General features: G+C 48.7%; 1 protein-coding gene across 1 annotated transcript in view; it reads right to left on the bottom strand.

Annotated features, from left to right (window-relative positions):
* The window catches only part of Acvr1b (activin A receptor type 1B), a 40,349-nt gene continuing 22,913 nt past the window's right edge, over positions 1-17,436 (bottom strand). The window contains exons 4-9 of the mRNA XM_085678629.2: positions 14,943-15,173; positions 11,618-11,785; positions 10,604-10,760; positions 8,838-8,962; positions 4,399-4,529; positions 1-2,932 (exon numbers count right to left, since the gene is read on the bottom strand). Coding sequence (XP_085534755.1) covers positions 2,807-2,932; positions 4,399-4,529; positions 8,838-8,962; positions 10,604-10,760; positions 11,618-11,785; positions 14,943-15,173 — 938 coding nt within the window. The 3' untranslated portion in view covers positions 1-2,806. The remainder of the gene's footprint in view (positions 2,933-4,398; positions 4,530-8,837; positions 8,963-10,603; positions 10,761-11,617; positions 11,786-14,942; positions 15,174-17,436) is intronic.

Raw genomic sequence — 17,436 nt, 5'->3', positions numbered from 1 at the left:
TCTGTGAATAAAACTTTAATAATGTACAGCAGAAACTGGACAGGCTCGTTTTTATATTAAAACAAAAATTTCCTATATTACAATATATTTACATTTGCATACTGAAGAGGTAAAGTGTCTAAGTGGCTATTTTACAGTCCTTTCTAATAAATTGTACAAAAACAAACAGAAGTACCGAGAATGCCATTCAGGAGCCTTGACGGCGACCTAAGAACAGGCTTGGACTTGGTCTGTGAATCCAGAATCCAGAGGTGCAGGTAGCCCTGTGGATCAGGGTAGCCTTAGGGAGCCAAAACACAGCTTCAGTTTCTCCCAACTCTCAGCTTAATGTAAAGAGTAGTGGGATGGGGTGGCACTTCCCCAAACCTGCTCAAGTCTTCCTGAGAGGTGGGTGAGCTGGACTACACGCAGGGGCAGAAGGGCCCCAGTGCGGGCTAGTGGCACAGGAGTCACTGTGGGCGTATGCTGGCAGACAGCAGAGGACTCTACAGTTCCATCGTCACCTGTAATCACAAGGTGCAGCTGCAGGTGGGGGCGGGACGTCAGCAGGGGTGGGCTAAGAGGTTCCCCCAATGACATAATTGGGACTCAAGGGAAATAGTTCAATGGCCAGTAAATTGGCCCAAAGAATTAAAGGAAGATCCCTTTAATGCAAGGAAAGAAGTTATACACCAGGAAATAAATAGAAAGGCTAAGAAAACGGGGAGCCCAAGGCAGGAGAAGCTGGGTGGAGGCAGTTTCCCTGTGTAAATTCATGCCTCCCCTGGGGCAGAAAGGGGTACACAACCAAGGCAGTGCTTTGGGGTTTCACCTGGGTTTCTAAACTCCAGGCCTCACTGCTCTCTGCCGATGGGATACAGGCTCCTTTCCCTCGGTTCTTAAGAACAGTAAGCCCAGGCTCACAAAGGCTCTCGGAACCGGCGGACATGGACCCTTCTGGTCTCAAAAACGGGGCTCATTCACTCACGATTCAGTTCCTCCTTCAATGCTCCCGGTGCAGCACCCAGCCTGTCTCCACAAGCACTCACCCCAAACTTGCTGAGCAAATGTCTGGGAAGGGCACAACCAGGTGGACAATGCACAAAAGGCTGGGGTGCTCGAAGGATGGGGTGTGCATGCAATACAAGACACCAAGTCCCCAGGGAGGAGAAACTCTCACTGCCGAGTGGGAGCAGGCTCAGGTGCAAAGACAAACGCTCCAGTGACTGAACTATGTGCATCTGATTCCAGAGAATTCCTGTGGTGTTTTGTTTGTTTTAGGGATTTCTTTAAAAACAAACAGACTAAGAGGTAATTGTCACAGAGATGGTTTTCCTTCTATAAAAACTTAACAGTATTAAAGTTAAAATCCTGATCTTCCCAATAAAATAAAATAAAATAAAATAAAATGAATTAAAATAAACCACTCCAGTTAAAAGTTATGGCTTCAAAGTTATATATACCTAAGATATGCTGACCAAATCACCACCCACAGCCAAGCTTCCAGAATCCGTTAAATACTACACTTCGGTTAAACACCATATTCAGCTCAGACTGCTCCCTTCAGTAGGGGCCCTGAAGTGGATGCGAATCTCTCATCTTCCTCTAGCCTCATCAGAGAATCCAGTACAAGAAGGCTCATGCAGATGCCTCCCTCCCACCCGACTCCCTCCCCACTCCCTGCAGCCCATCCCTTCCCACCCCAAACCCACCACCACCACCAAAAATATACACTGCAGTTTGCAGACTCTGGGGTGGGACAAACAGATGTCACATTCCAATCCGAGACCCGAGATCTGGCTTCAGATCTCCTGGCCCTCCCTTCCTCACTGCTGCTGAGGAAGATGCCCTTGGCTGGCTCGTTTCCCACGGCTGATGTTGAAACACAACACCCAAGACTCGCACAACATTCTGTCTCTGCTCGTCCTGCTCCCCTCCCCTCATTTTGACCCAAAAGCCTCTCCCATGGACAAGTGGGCCAGCTTTGGTTGTGGTCTGAAACGGGAGAGGAAGGTCTGTGACACAGGGTGGCAAGCAGCCTGCTGAGAAAAGGACCACCCTGCCAAAGGCTGGGAACAGGAGAGACCTCCAGGAGGGCACCACGTTAACCAGACACTGCTCACTGTGACAGAGGCACCAGCACACCTTGGCCTGCACATGCACAGAAAGCTCAAGCAGGTAAGTGTGCACCTACAGACACACACACACACACACACACACACACACACACACACACACACGTGTAAGGGCGTGGCACAGACCAGGCACAATGTGGGACACACCTCGGCACATGCACACTTGGCTGGACAGACAGGCAGCAGGTGGCCTCCCTAGTGGCAGTCCCTCTAGATGTCCGTGAGGAGAAGGGGATGGCGTGGCTCAGGACTGCCTGTGAGAGGGGCTACACTTCCAGTTCTTCTCAATACCTTGCTGCCAGGTTGACTGGTCCCTGGAGGAAAACCTCCAGCCTAACAGACCACAAGGTATAGGGGCTGCTCCAGGGAGAGCCCAGCACCCCACCACCATTGCTGGCCACACGCCAGATGCACTGGGTTCTGTCTACTTCCCACTGCAGTTCAACTTGCGGCATCGAGTTCTCTACATAATTTGCTCTCCGAGTCTCCATGCCATCAGGAGGTAAATATAAAAAGTCTGTGTCTCAAACCCAAAATGGGAGTGTGCGCGTCTCCCGGGCTCTGTCCCTCTTGCAGGCCAGGACTCTGGCCAGAGGGCTGGGCAGAAACAAGAGGTAGGCCTCCAGTACGCTCAGCACGGTGGCTGTGGTCATCCTCACTGCCCAGGTTCTTTGTGTAGGCAGCGGAGCAGCTTAGATCTTCACATCTTCCTGCACACTCAACTGGGACAGAGTCTTCTTGATGCGCAGCGCTGTCAGGCGGGCAGCACCATTGGCGTACCAGCACTCACGCATCATCTTCCCCATCACCCGCAGCGCCTGCACAGAGAAACCTACAGTGACCCACAAAAGCCTTGGCCATTGGAGCTGGCTCACTGCCACCTGCCTGTCAGTCAGGTCAGAACCACCCACAACCTCTTCCTTGCCTCCTCCATCCCTAAGGGGCAGGTGTACAAGGAAAGGGAAAGGCAACACCAGAAGGCGGGTTCTTTCAGCCTTACACTCAGCTAAATCCACTTCAAAGTGCCCAAGGTGCATTTTGGGAAATGCTGTTCCCTTAGGCAATCAAAAACACTGGCTTAAATTTGTGAGACCATAATTGTGTTTTTAGGTGCAGAGACGCCCCCTAGCGGCTAGGATCTGTAGAGGTAGAGGCGAGCTCCCTGCTCAGAGCCTTTACCCCGCATGGTCTGCTGAATCAGAGCTGTGCCTACACCTGAAATCTGCCCGGGGCGGACCCCAGAGGTTCTCATTAGCACAGCTGTAAAGGCGAGTGGGCGAGTGAAAGGTGCTAACTGGTTTGACTGCAGTACTGTCTGCAACCCACTCCGGATGTGAAGTCAGCACCGTGAACCTCAAGTCCAAGTTTGTTTGTTACAATGAAGCGGCGTAAGTAAGAAAAGCAACACTGTGAATAACAGTGGCCTGTGCCCTGTGCTGGGCAGACCACATGTCACTGAAGTCTCCAGGACATAAACCTCCTCACATTTCAACTACCTCCCCATTTTAAGTGCCTTATGACTAGAATTCTAATTTTCTCTCCACCACTTCACCACATTCTTCCCTCTCAACCTCCTTTATCTGCAGAATTTCTACCAAGACCACTGTCTCAGGCCTGCCTGTCTGAGGTACCCCGTCTGAAAGCCATGGCTGAATCTCCATGGCTGTGGCTCCTGGGTCACTTTTCTAGTGTGACAGACTAGGTCTGTAGGGAAGGACCCCAGGCCTTGCACTGGGCTACACCCACAGGCAATTTTGATAGGCCCACCAGTTCTACTTATTTTTGTTTCTGTCTTTTCTTAACTATCTCTCTTATGGCTGCAGCTCCAAAGAGATACTCTCTAATGGCCAGAAAAATGACCATAGCTGCAAAGGACTTAGTGTGTGTAACAGCACAAACTGAGCACTCCGTTATCTGAGCTGCCTGGGACAGGAATGCTGAGGACTTTGGGTACTTCAGAGTCGGGAACAGCTGCATAGACCTCTATGCAGAGAAGGAACCAGTGCAACCTCAGAAAAGAAAACTCACTCACACTTCCTACCTAACCTCAACTCTCAGAGACTTATAATCCGTGTAGTGTGCATGCCCACAACTATGGCCCATCGCTCGAGGCCAGGCACTTTGTTAATGATCACAAAGTCTTATATGTTGGATTTTCAGACAAAAGATACACTTAGAAGGCAAACCTGAGAGTTGGCCCATTAAGAAATAAGACCCCTCCTGTGTCCTGCGTAGAGAAATTCGGCAGATGGAGGAAGCCATAAGTGTCAAGCAAGCTCCCTACCTCATAACTCTGCCACCAGTTGGGGATGTTGGGTCGTAACTTCTGGTCACAGACGACCTTTCGCATTTCCTCAATGGAAGGGTCGGAGGGCACTAAGTCATAATACGGCAGCTGATATTCTTCATGGACTCCTAGAAGAAAATAACCCAGTCAACAACAGAAGGAAGGGCAAGTCACCTCAGACCCAACGCAGCTGTGCTTCGAGCTGTGCTATGATTTTCCACTAAAATGAGCCCAGTTCCTCTGGAGAAGGCTGCCAATTCCAGGCACGGCAGCAAGGCACACACAGGAGCATAGCCACACACAGTCTGGGCTCCTAGTGCCCGCATGTGGGAGGCTGGGGCAGTACTGTGAGTTCAAACTAGTCTTATAACCCACCTCAGACAGAAACAACAGCAAAAACAAAAGCTTGGACTACTAGGGTCACGTGAGCATTCATTTCCCAATGGACCGAGTTGATAACATCTAAAGAGACTAGAAGCGAGAAGTCTGACAGGAGTAGTAAGGGTATGGCTGGCTAGGTGGGTATCGCCTTCCCCCCTCCCCATTCCATGTGCGGCCCCGCCCTCCTGAAGCTGCACGCCTTCCCCAAATGGAAGAAGACCAGTCGGTCTTTGGTCAGGGTACACATGTAGCTGCTCTCCCCTGCTAGAACCTACAAACAAGCTCTCAAGGTCCTGTTCCATTCCTTTGAGACAGAGTCCCTCTACATAGTCCTGGCTGTCCTGGAACTAAGTAGACCAGCTGGCCTTCAACTCGAAGATCGTCCTGCCTCAAGCGTGCACCACCCAGCCAAGAGAGAACGGTATTTTTTAAGCCCATCAGTTCACACTAATGCTAGAAAAAGAAGGTTCCGTCCTGTCGGGTGCTGAGAGCAGAGCGGCTCCTCTGAAAACCCTGGGTGCTGAAGGAGCGCATCCTCCTGCACTTCCTGCTGCAAGCAAACACTGTGGGAAGCAAAAAGTGGGTGAGGCTGTACTTTATTATTTTTCCCCTTTTTGGTTCACAGTGTCTCATATGGGGTTCAGGCTGGCTTTGAACCCATGGTCCTCAGTCTCAGCCTCTGAGGTGGGTTACAGGTGTAGGTCAGCCTAACCCCTGGCAGCCTTCCTTCACAAGAACAAACACAGCTGACTCACAGGAGGTAAAGACCTTGAATGAAAGCTGGCATGTTGGAATTTTAACCTTTGGCTGTCAGCATCAGGAAGGGAAGGGCCGACATTCTGTACTTTGTATCAAAAGCCCATACTAATGCCCATGATGTATTTTTGCTTTGAATAAACAAAAAAATCCCAACCTGGATGTTATTCCAACTGATCTACCAAACTAGCAATTCATAGGAGATATCAGGAACAGGAGACCACATGGACCTCATGGGAGGCAGTCAGTGAGACTACAGGACATGGACTGCAGGTGACCTTCTGAGCGAAGAGACTTAGCGCCGCGCTAAGTGCAGTCCAGTCTGAGTTTTACGTGCTGTCAAACCCAAGACCTCACACAGCAGGGCAAGCACTCCACTGTAGTGAGGGGCTGCGGGCAGGCCTGCTTTTCATCCTGCCCAGCTCCCGCACGGCTAGCTTAGCCCCAGAAATAATAACACATAAGTTGTATTCATTTAAATACTGCCTGGCCCATTATCTCTAGAGAGTTAGTTACTGGCTAACTCTAACATCTTGATTAACCCATTTCTAATAATTTGTATAGCACCACGAGTTGTGGCTTACCAGGAAAGATTCAGCATGTTTGACCTGGTGGCTGGCTCCATGGCGTGTGCCTCATAGCCCTCTTCCCAGCATTCTATTCTGTTTACTCCGCCTACCTAATTTTCTGTCCTATCAAGAGGCCAAGGCAGTCTCTTTATTAACCAATGAAAATAACACAATAGACAGATAACCCTCCTCCATCACTCCACTGGACTCCGTCCTGTCCTAGCCCAGCACTCCTTTGTGTTTCTGAGGTAAAGCTTTGCTATATGTGGCTTATACTGGCCTCAGATCTCAGCCTCCTGGGCACCAGGATTATAGAGCTTCACCTCCACACCAGGCCATAGGCAAGTGCTCTACCACTGGACTACAACCACAGCACCCCTTCACCTCCTATCAGGGCCTCACCAAATTCACATAGGCCTAAATTCAACTTGGGAGTCCTCTTGCTTCTGCATCCCATGATGCACTTTTAAAAGTGAAGTAACTGGAGTGTTTTAAATTCTTTTTTCTTTTTAGTGTGTGTGTGTGCTGTTGAAGATTTCTGGATTGTTATATATACATATACACCAGAAGAGGACATCAGATCCCATTACAGACGGTTGTGAGCCACCATGTAGTTGTTGGGAATTGAACTCAGAACCTCTAGAAGAGCAGCTGGTGCTCTTAACCACTGAGCCTTCTCTCCAGCTCCCATATTTTAAATTCTTATCCTTTAAATTTACACATAAGAAGCCATAGTAAGTGCAGGGCAGTGGCAGTGCATGTCTTTAATCCCAGCACTCAGGAATCAGAGGCAGGAGATCTCTGAGTTCACAGCCAGTCTGTTCTATAGAGCAAGTTCCATGACAGCCAGGGCTGCACAGAGAAGCTTTATCAACGAAAAAAAAGACTTATTTATTTTATGTGTATGAATGTCTCCTGATTTATGTGTGTGCACTGCGGGTATGCCTGGTATTGACAGAGGTAGAAGGGAGGAGTCAGGTTCCCTGGAACTAAAGTTATGGATGGTTGTAAGCTGCCTCATGAAAGCTGGGACCGGGTCCTCTGGAAGAGCAGCCGGTGCTCTTAACCACTCAGCATCTCTCCAGCCCTATTAGGTAAGATTTTTAAACAGAGAATTTGACTTGGTAATACTTGTCTAAGGGGCAGTTGGGAGCTGGAGCTGATGCCTTGGCCTGCTGGAGTTTCAGCTTTGTGTCCTTGCATGCGTAGCCTTTCTCTGACTCACTTTCTTCAGCTACAAAATGAGGGTGGTACTTCTAACTTTACAACCTCGCAGTGATGGTATCAATGAGTACATGCAGCAAGTGGTGAGCAAGTGCTGTGGCTGCTGGACCACTAGAAAGAGCAGAAGGACTTCTTCACAGTTTAAGTGTTGTCTGACATGGCGAAGGAGACATCTCAGTGGTTAACATGCCTATGTGCAGGCATGAGCAACCGACTCACATAAAAGTCAGCACACATCTGGAACCCAGTGCAGGAGGAGAGATAAAGACAAGAGGATCCCTGGAACACCAAAACCATTCAAGCTAACCCATGAGCTCCAGGTTCAGTGAGACACCCAGTCTCAAAAACATGAGGTGAACCTCTGGCCTCCACATGTACACACATGTGCACATACCTATGGGAACACATACATATCACAGAAACACAACAATTTTTAAAAAGACCCATGATACTTTTCTTTGTGGAAAGAGGGATGCTGGGGCTTATACTACATATACATACACACATGCATACATACACACACATCTATACACATGTATGTATGTGTGAATGTATATAAATTACATTCTTATATGTATGCATGCATGTATGTATGAACGTACATATGGATGTATATCACATTCTAGCTCCAGAATTTTCCTGATCAGCTTTACTTAGTCATACCAATCATGACTACCTGAGTAACTCCTCCATTACTGTGTCCACCACACACATCACGATCAGAAAAGGGTAGGAACAGAAAAAGGGTTTTGCTGGAGGGGCGCACTCTAGAGGCTCTGGAATTTGAGAACATGGCAGAATATTTGGAGGCCATCATAAGACACTCATAGAAGTTGACAATAAAAACGTTCCTGCTAACCCTGATGCTACCTTTTCTTCAGGTTCTGACGCGAACAAGCAACTGTGGCTGTCAGCTTGGTTGTTTCTTTAATGACGAGAGAAGAAGAGGCACTTTAAGAAAGTCCTACAAGCACTTGTCACCCTGGAAAGCTCCACTCTAACTGCAAGGAGGAAGTACAAGGCTTCCCCAGAGACGTGGCTAGGACTGCATCTGGAAGGCCTAGATGTCAGAACAAACTGCCGACTCATAACCCTGGTCCATAGGCAGCCTAGGGATTCTCCTCCACTACAGGTTACAAAGAAAGACAGTGAGTGAGGGGAGAGGAGGAGGGAGGGAGAGAGAGAAAAAGAGTGTGTGTGTGTGTGTGTGTGTGTGTCACGTGTCTAATGAGCTATCAAAATGATTATCACAGAGAACACCGCTATTTGACAAGCTGGTCCTAAGGCTTAGAACATTAAGAGTCTTGTCTAACATGAACAAAGCCCTCAGTTCATCCTTAGCCCATGCAAATAAATATAACACCAAGCCATGCAAATAAATATAACACCAAGTCTCAACACAACTGCCTCCAGGACTCGGGAACCAAACATTGCACAGGCTGCAGAGAAGTGGGCAGCAGCACCATTGGGTAACTCATATGCTGAAAGACAGCAGAATGCAGGTACCTCCAGAATTGCATCTCCGCGCAATCTCCCAGTACACGAGCCCGAGAGCATAGATATCAGCGCACTTGAAGGAGTCAAAGTGCTTCATGTTGATGGTTTCATCAAGGACTTCAGGAGCCATGTATCTGGAATGGCAAGAGGAACACAGTGACGGACAGCCCACGAGGTCTGGATGTGTAAGAACACTACTCTAATGCAGCTCTCTGGGAAGCAGGAGTGAGCACTTGTCTTCTGCTACACAACCTGCTGTGAATTCATGCTGAAAGTTTCAGCATAGATGTTTTTTATTGGAGCCTGTTTGGGTTTCTTGGCACTGTCTGTGCTGTGGGACCACAGAGGTGGCAACAGCAGGTGGCTACTGGAGCCGTCACTTTACAGGGAGACCAGTGATGGAGCGACCTTAAATTTCATCCTGACTTTATCTTACCTGATTTCAGATGGGTGAAAACAATTCTAGAGGTGATCAAAATCACACTTAGTGACTCTGCACACTGACTGTGTGTAATTATATGGTACAGATGCCCCCAGCTATACTTTGGAGCCTGAGTAGATGCAATCTCAGGTCAAAAGGACAAAAAGGAGCAGCCTAAGCAATCCACTTAGAAACAGCACAGATCCTTCCACCCTCCATCTTACGTTGTCAGCTATTATAGTTCCTTTCCTTCTCAATGAAGTGGCAAGCAGGCCAAACCCTTCAGGTAGCCAGTCCCCAGTCTTCATTAGTTCTGTTCCAGGCTGGCACCCTTGCCCTGCAAGCTCAAACATGATACATTCCCTGCCTCCTTCAAGGGGTCTGTAAGTCACCTTCTACACTGCACTGTTGTCTCGTCCCTGCCATTAGTCAGGACTAGTTCCTACCCTCCAAAACCCTGCTTCAGAATCTTTTATTTTTTGGTCTGTTTGTTTTTTAAAGACAGGGTTTCTTGTCCAGTGGTGGTGGTGCACACCTTTGATCCCAACACTTGGGAGGCAGAGGCAGGCGGATCTGTGTGAGTTCAAGGCTAGCCTGCTCTACAGAGGGAGTTCCAGGATAGCCTGGCTGTTACACAGAGAAACCGTCTCAAAAAACAAAAACAAACTCAAAAACTAAAACAAACAAGAGGGTTTCTCTGTGTAGCTCTGGCTGTCCTGGAACTTGCTCTGTAGACCAGGCTGGCCTTGAACTCAAGAGATCTACCTGCCTCTGCCTCCCAAGTGCTGGGAATAAAAGCATGAGCCATCACCACCTAGCTTCTTTTGTATTTTAAAATAGCTATCTTCACTATTTGTCTGCCTGTCTGTCTCTCTCTCTCTCTGTGCCCACACCCCCACCCCAAGGAGGTCAGAAGAGAACTTTGGATCTCCTGGAGCTGGAATTATAGGTGGCCGTGAGCCATCCAACTTGCTATGGGTGTTGGGAACAAATGTGGGTCCTCTGCAAGAGCAGCATATGCTCTTAATCACTGAGTCATTTCTCCAGTATGCCTTACCCCAGGGTCTCACTGTGTATTTGAACTCATGGAGATCTGCCTGGCTTGGCGTGCTAAGTGCTAGACTAAAGGCGTGTGCGACCAAATCAGGCTTCCTGCTCTAAACTCTTTCCCCACGGCCTTTTGCAAGGGCCACAGCTCACACAGTCCACAGAGCTGTGCCTGGTACCAGGGCCTGTTAGGACTACTGTGCATGCTCCAACGTGAGGAAGGGAAGACCAACATTTGCCATTCAATGACAAGGAGATATTTCATTTCCTCCTCATGAGTGAGGGCTGGAGCCTAGGGCCTTCCTACCGTTTGGTTCCCACCCTCTGATTTGGAGCAATGTCAATGGTGTCAGTAACTGCATCGTGACGGACGGCTAGGCCCAGGTCTGCAATGGCACACATGCCGTTCTTCTTCACCAGGATGTTCTTTGACTTTAAGTCTCGATGAGCAATTCCAGGCTTCCCTGGCAGAGACAAAACCAGTTACATTTAAGGAAGATAAACACACAGAAAATGCATGAATTCTGAGCCAGACTCTGTGAGCCGAGTCCTGGTTTTGCCTCCCATGAGTAGTTCAGCCTTCTCTTCTGGACAGTTAGAATAATGGCACTTCCTGGGAATGTGGAGAATCAAAGCATTCCCTGAAGTACCTGACATGCCTCAGAATGACATGGCTATTGTTCAACATTATAATACCACCACTCACCAGCCTTCAAGAGCCCAGGTGAACAACTGGTGACTCTGAGGACTGGACTGACATTAGTCCTGCGGCACTAGGGCCTGATTGTCATGCTGGCTTCCTACCACACATAGTAAGAGCCGCTGCCCAGGGCCAATCAAGGCCCAGAGCTCACACCTGCTGCTGGGGCAAGCCCAGGATCTGGAGCCAACAAGACAACTTGGCACGAAGCCTGGTTCTCTTCCAGGAAGTCTGCAGACAGGTGGGCCCCATGTCTTGTTACCACGAGACGTGCAAGGCACAACCTCAGCATGAGATCCCTGCACTCTTGCTTGTGGCATGCTGACCTCTTCTTAGTTCCACTCTTTCACAGTGCACCCCAAAATGCTATTCCTTAGCAAACCACTGAGCCATGTGTTAACAGCAGCCAAGTTCTCACCTCAGACCTTCCCCAGGAGAGGGCTGACGACAGAGTCAATAAAGAAACATGTGTAGCTTTTGTTCTTGCTCAGACAGTTTGGCACTCAGATGAAACTACCATTCCCAAAGTTTGGCCCCAGCTACCTCAGTGACAAGGACCAGATGACAATGGATAGGTCTTTTGTCTCAAGCTTCCTGCTCCTTATCTGAGTTCACGCTCACCTTGAGTGCCCACGATCTCCATGTGCAGGTGTGCCAACCCGCTGGCTGCAGACAGGGCCAGCTTAATCATCCCCTCAATGGTCACTGTGTAGCGGTTCAGATAATCAAACAGGGAGCCATGCTCGTGATAGTCAGAGACAAGCCACAGCTGGGTCCAGGTGCCATTATCTGCAGAAAACAGAGGAGGTCTGAGCAGGAGACTGTGACAACAACAAGGTGTGCAATGTAACCAGACAAGGCCAGGTCAGGACCCTGTGTCTACACCTCTGGCTTCCGCTGGACCTCACTTCCCTATAGCAACCTCCAGAGTGGACAGGGAACAGCATTTCTTTTTTAGGCCTGCTCCACTATTCCAGTGAGTGCGGTAGTTTGAACGCGATGTCCCCCAATAGTCCTGGGCATCTGACTGCCTGACCCAGTTGACGGCTGTTTGGGAAGCCGAGGAGGTGGGGCCTTGCTAGAGGAAGTATGTTTCTGGGGACAGGTGGAGGCAGGCTTTCTGAGCCACCCTTCTGCTTGGAGATGAAGATGTGAGCTCCCAGCTGCTGTTCCAGCAGCCCCTTGCCTGTTGCCTCTGCCTCATCTTCATGGACTCAACCCTGGAACAGTGAACACAAAGTAACTCTTCTTTATGTTGCTTTGGCTGTGGTGTTTTAACACGGCAACAAGTGACTGAGACAGTGGGGAGCACTGAAAAGGAGTGAGGACAATTCTAAACAATATGCCATTTTATTGCCAAATTTGCAATGTGGGGTAGCCAGGAAAGAACAAAGTGTGCTTAGGGAAAGCAATGGGTTCCATTTTGTTACAACCCTGACATGAAATTCACAAAGCTACATTTGTCACTGCCAAGGAGGAAACACCTCACAGGCCTCTCCCTCCCCTGAATGCTGGGTAACCCAGAGCCCGGCACCTGTCTCACTGAAAAATCTCTGTCCAGCCTGTGGCCACTCTCAGGCCAGGAGCCATGGTAAGAGCAGGAGGACTTCTTCACGCATCGTGGCTGCAGAACCAAGAATACTTTCCCACGTGTGACTGGCCCAAGAATTCCCAGAAAACATGCCCTGCCCTTCAGTGAAGCAATGGAAGGTGTGTGACAAGCACCGTATCTTCTCTTTCACATGGGGTGGTAGCAGGAAAGACGACAGGAGAGGAAGGGAAGGAAAAAAAAGGGCCAGGAATCAAAATAGGCCATGCTGCTGTCCCTGGGAAGATTAGAGGACTGGTGCTGGTTCCAGGGCATCACACTGAATACATCATGGCACAAAGTCAAGAAAAAGAAGCCCGACTTCCCTCTCCCTGGTTCTCATGCAGTGTCACGGACCAGATCCCGGCTCACATCAGCTGCCAGAATCAATAGAGAACCTTGGCATCTCTGACCCTAACAAGGGTCATACTCTAACCAGCAACTGCTTCTTAAGGGCCCACTGGTTTGACCCTTCCAATGATGTTTGCAAGAGTAGCCACTTCCTCAGAGAACTGAGACTCTCTTCAGCTTGGGGGCAGCTGGGGCCATCTCCAACCCCACAGCACCGTGAGGAATAAGCTCTGTGGTTGGTAGAGGCCCTGGCCCACAGTGATCAATGTTATTAAATTAATGAACAGCATTCGAATGGTTACCTGTGTTCAGTATCAAATACAACCCTTTCAGCACTTCCTTCACAGGTTTGCTGTGCAAGCACAAGAACCTGAGTTTGGATGCCCACCACTCAGAAAAATCGGGAATGACATATGTCCCTGTAACACTAGCATTAGATTGGTGGGTGGAAACAGGAAGATCATAGGGACTTGCTGGCAGTCAGTCCAGCCAATCGGTGAGCTTTGGGTTTTGTGAGAGACTATCTCAAAACACAGGGCAGAGAACTGCTGTAGAAAAATCCTTCTCTACACTATGAATATGTATTACTTTCATTGGTTAATAATAAAGCTGATTGGCCTACAGCAAGGGAGGATAGAGTTAGGTGGGAAAGCCAAACTGAGAATGATGGGATGAAGAAGGGTGGAGTGATAGGAGTTGCCAGTCAGATAGAGAATGAGTCAGATACACACAATGGGATAGAGGTGAAGGTTATGAGCTTCGGGGCAGTTACAAGGATTAATAGAAATGGACTAAATTGTAAGAACTAGTTAGTAATAAGTCTGAGCTATCAGCCAAACATTTTGAAATTAATATAAGTTTTTGTGTTTTTATTTGGGACTGGGTGATTGGGACAAAAGGTGCCACTTACAGAGAACAATACAGAAAGACAAAGACACTGACTTCACACACAAGAACCACACAAGCACATGCATATGCATGTGCTAACGCTAACACACGCACACACACACAAGCCCAGCATGCCCTGGTCTCTGCCTACCTCTCCACTGCTTCTCTCATGTTATCTGCAGAACCCAAACACACCTTACTTTGCACATGTACACATGGATTTTCCTTTCTGTCCAGTTTTTTTGCACATGTACACATGGATCTTCCTTTCTGTCCAGTTTTTTTGCCATGTTTGTCAAGCTTATATAGGACCTGCCTTCAATATCACTCACCTAGACTGGTTTGTACTTGCCTCTTACCAAAAGTTGTTAGTTTACCCATCAATGAGGTCCTCAAAATAGGGACGGGCACAAGCAAAAACCTCAACACTGCAGCACGACAGCCAGGTGTGGTCCACACACTGTAAATCTCAGCATCTGAGAGGCTGAGACACAAGGCTACATCTGAGGTCAGGCTGGACTATATGGCAACACTCTGCCTCAACTCCCACCCTCCCAAAGAAAGAAGAGGAGAGGGGAAGGAGGAGGAGGAGAGGGAGAAGAGAGGGGGAGGAGAGGAAAGAGGAGAGTGGGAGGAGAGGGGGAGGGAGAAGAGGGAGGAGAGGGGAAAAAAAGGGGGAATCAGAGCAGCAGCAGCTCAGGCCTTAGGTACAGTCTCAAAACTACTAGGTAACTGGGAACAGGCAGGTCTTTGTTCTTCGGTGGCTGCCACAACAAGAGTATACAGTGCTGGCTGTGTTGTAGAAGGTGACTGTATGCATTTCTGCCACCATTCTTTCCTGGGAGGGGGAAACCATAATTCCTTATCATAGGGATTTTCAAAATAAACAAATGGGAGTCCCCACAGGCCTATACTCGGTGCAGGTGTGGGGTGAGGAAGAGAGCCTTCCTTCTTCCCTAATGACCTGGGTTCCATGTGAGCTTCTCTTGCATAAAAGGCTCCACATTTTCAAAAGGGCTTGAAACCATGATCTTATCCAGACTTCCTCTGTGTGTTGCAGGACAGCTGGGTCTCTCTAGTGTCCCCCCACAATGCCACTGACTTTGGGGTACTCTGTACCTTTATTGTCAGCAGCAATAAACCCAAGGATGTTTTCATGACGCAGCATGACTGTCTGGTAGATCTCTGCTTCCCGGAACCACGACCGCTCTTCACGAGAAGAGAAGATTTTCACAGCCACATCACCACCTCGCCAGCGGCCACGCCATACTTCCCCAAACCGGCCCTTGCCGATAATCTCTTGTAAAACAATGGTTCGGGCCACTGTGCGCTGGACAAAAAGGGGTAACCCTGTGGGCCAAAGAATGAAGAGAAAATATGATACTGCAAATCTGCTAAACTCTGAGTCTGCCACAGCATACGTCCCCAGAAAGGCCCTCAACAAAGTGTCTCTCCAGGTTCTTCTAGCCCAGTAGCCACAGAGGGCCTACAGTAAGACCTGAGCTATGCTAGGTAACCACTGGCAGGCTAAGTGAAAGTCAGTACAGAAAACACACGATTAGTTGCCCCTCAGCCAATAACTTCTCCTCTGGTCTGTTGAATAAGAAACTTGCATGCAAATCTTTGACCACATTTACAAACTCATAGGTACCTGCTTTATTCTGATGGGAACTGAAAAAAATGAAAGCAGGGGCTCCTAAAGTGGGCACTGCCTTCCTCGCCACCCTGCTCACTAGCCACTAGAGGGCAATGCTGCATGGCCAATAGGACCTATGGTCTAAGCCCATAGGGTACCCAGCTCTCTAGAGAGAGCCCTACTCCCAGCAAGGCTCCAGGTGTAGCCTGGCGACTACCCACACTAACTCATGACTCAGTTGACCGTCCTGTAGGGCTCACCACTGCTTCATTTGCCTCATTCAGTGTCTGTCTCTCTAGCTGTCCAATCATGACTGACTTTATCTTCGTCCATTCCCTCCCTGGACCAAATAACAGCTGTTAGTAATCCCTAGGTTTGGTGGATTTACTGTGTGCTAAGGGTTTTACATAAATTACCTCGTTTCTTCATGTTCAGAAGGCAGGCATTGCTATTATCACCATTGTACAGACAAGAAAACTAGTAAGGCTCAAAAGGGGATATTATATAACTAGTTCAAATTGACACAAACAAAACACGAAACAGGAACCAAACTCTAGGACTGACTCCACACCTGGTGCTCTACTCACACTGGACAGGACCGTCAGAAGGTCCTCTGTCAGCCCCATCGTTCCCTCCCGCTTTGCCCTGTCATACTCTGGCCCCTTCTAAAAGACTTCCAACTGGTCTTTCTCCCTCATCTCACCCTGCCATTGCCCTACACGCCCACATGCAGCCCTGCTCCACCCGCCCTTTCTAACAGGAGACTGGCAAGTGAATGAATCCATCCTCCGCACCACTGCCAAAATTTCGTTTCATCCAAAGTGGGGGGATGAAAGCATTCATTTGCCCATGTAAGAACTCTCAGCAGAAGCTCTGACCTGCAAGACAAAGTGTGCTCCCACAGCCCTTGATACCTGGCCAGCCTGCCTCTGCCTGCGCTAGGCATACCATGCCAACTCCTTATTGTGAGTCTTTAAATACACCGTGAACCTTCATGGCTTTTTGTTCTTTGCATTCAAAGTCTGTTCTGTGGTCTGGAATGTTCCCTGCCTGCCTGCCTGCCTGCCTGCCTGCCTGCCTGCCTTGCCTGCCTGCCTCACATGTACACACCTCTGTGAGACCCCTCAACAATCCTGTCAGCCTGCCCAACCCTAGACCAGCTTCTTCTCAACCTTTGTTTCCAGAGGGCATTTAGCACATATTTGTTAAAAAGATGATGTGAACTTAGTGCTTTAAAGACTCAATGCCCAGGCTAGAGAGATGGCTCAGTGGTTAAGAGCACATACTGAACCAGGTATGGTGGTGTGCATCTTTAATCAAACACTCAGGAGGCAAAAATAGTAGATCTCTATTATTAGTGAGCTTCGGGTTAACCTAGTCTACATAGTAAGTTCCAGGCTAGCCAAAGTTACATAGGGAGAGCTTGTCCCGTCCTCCCCTCAAAAAAAGAAAAAAGAAAGTCAACTATTCTTCCAGAAGATCCAAGTCCAGCTCCCAGAACCACATCAGCAGGTGGTTCACAAAGTACAGCTCCAACAGGTCTGACCCTCTGTCTGCTCACCTGCTCACTCCCCTGCAACACACACATAATTTAAAAAACAAAATTAAAAACAAGACCAACCCCTTGGAAGCTCTGTACACTCTGTACCAAAGAATGGACTGAACTACCCAAGGGGAAACAGCCATGGACTGTCTTATTCTGGACAAAATGTGCAAAGGACTTCTCGACCTCGCTGACTTGGAACTGAAAACCCTAGGACACCAGAACTATCTCTCTCAGGCACTTTCAGCCACTGCCCTGCCTTTGGTGGAAAAGCACACGCCAGATATTTCTAGGTTTCTAAAAATATGCAGCTTTTAAATATATTCATGTTGGTGCCGAGCTTCATAACGGCAGAGCCACTGACGTTCAGATGTCAGCCCTCACAGGACTCCTGTGTTCCTGGAGGGCATCTGGCCATAACTGATGGCACAGCT

This window comes from Myodes glareolus, chromosome 19 (assembly GCF_982192425.1).
Source record: "Myodes glareolus chromosome 19, mMyoGla1.1, whole genome shotgun sequence".
NCBI lineage: Eukaryota > Metazoa > Chordata > Mammalia > Rodentia > Cricetidae > Myodes > Myodes glareolus.
Note: the sequence above shows the minus strand (reverse complement) of the source record. Positions and strands in the feature narration are given on the sequence as shown.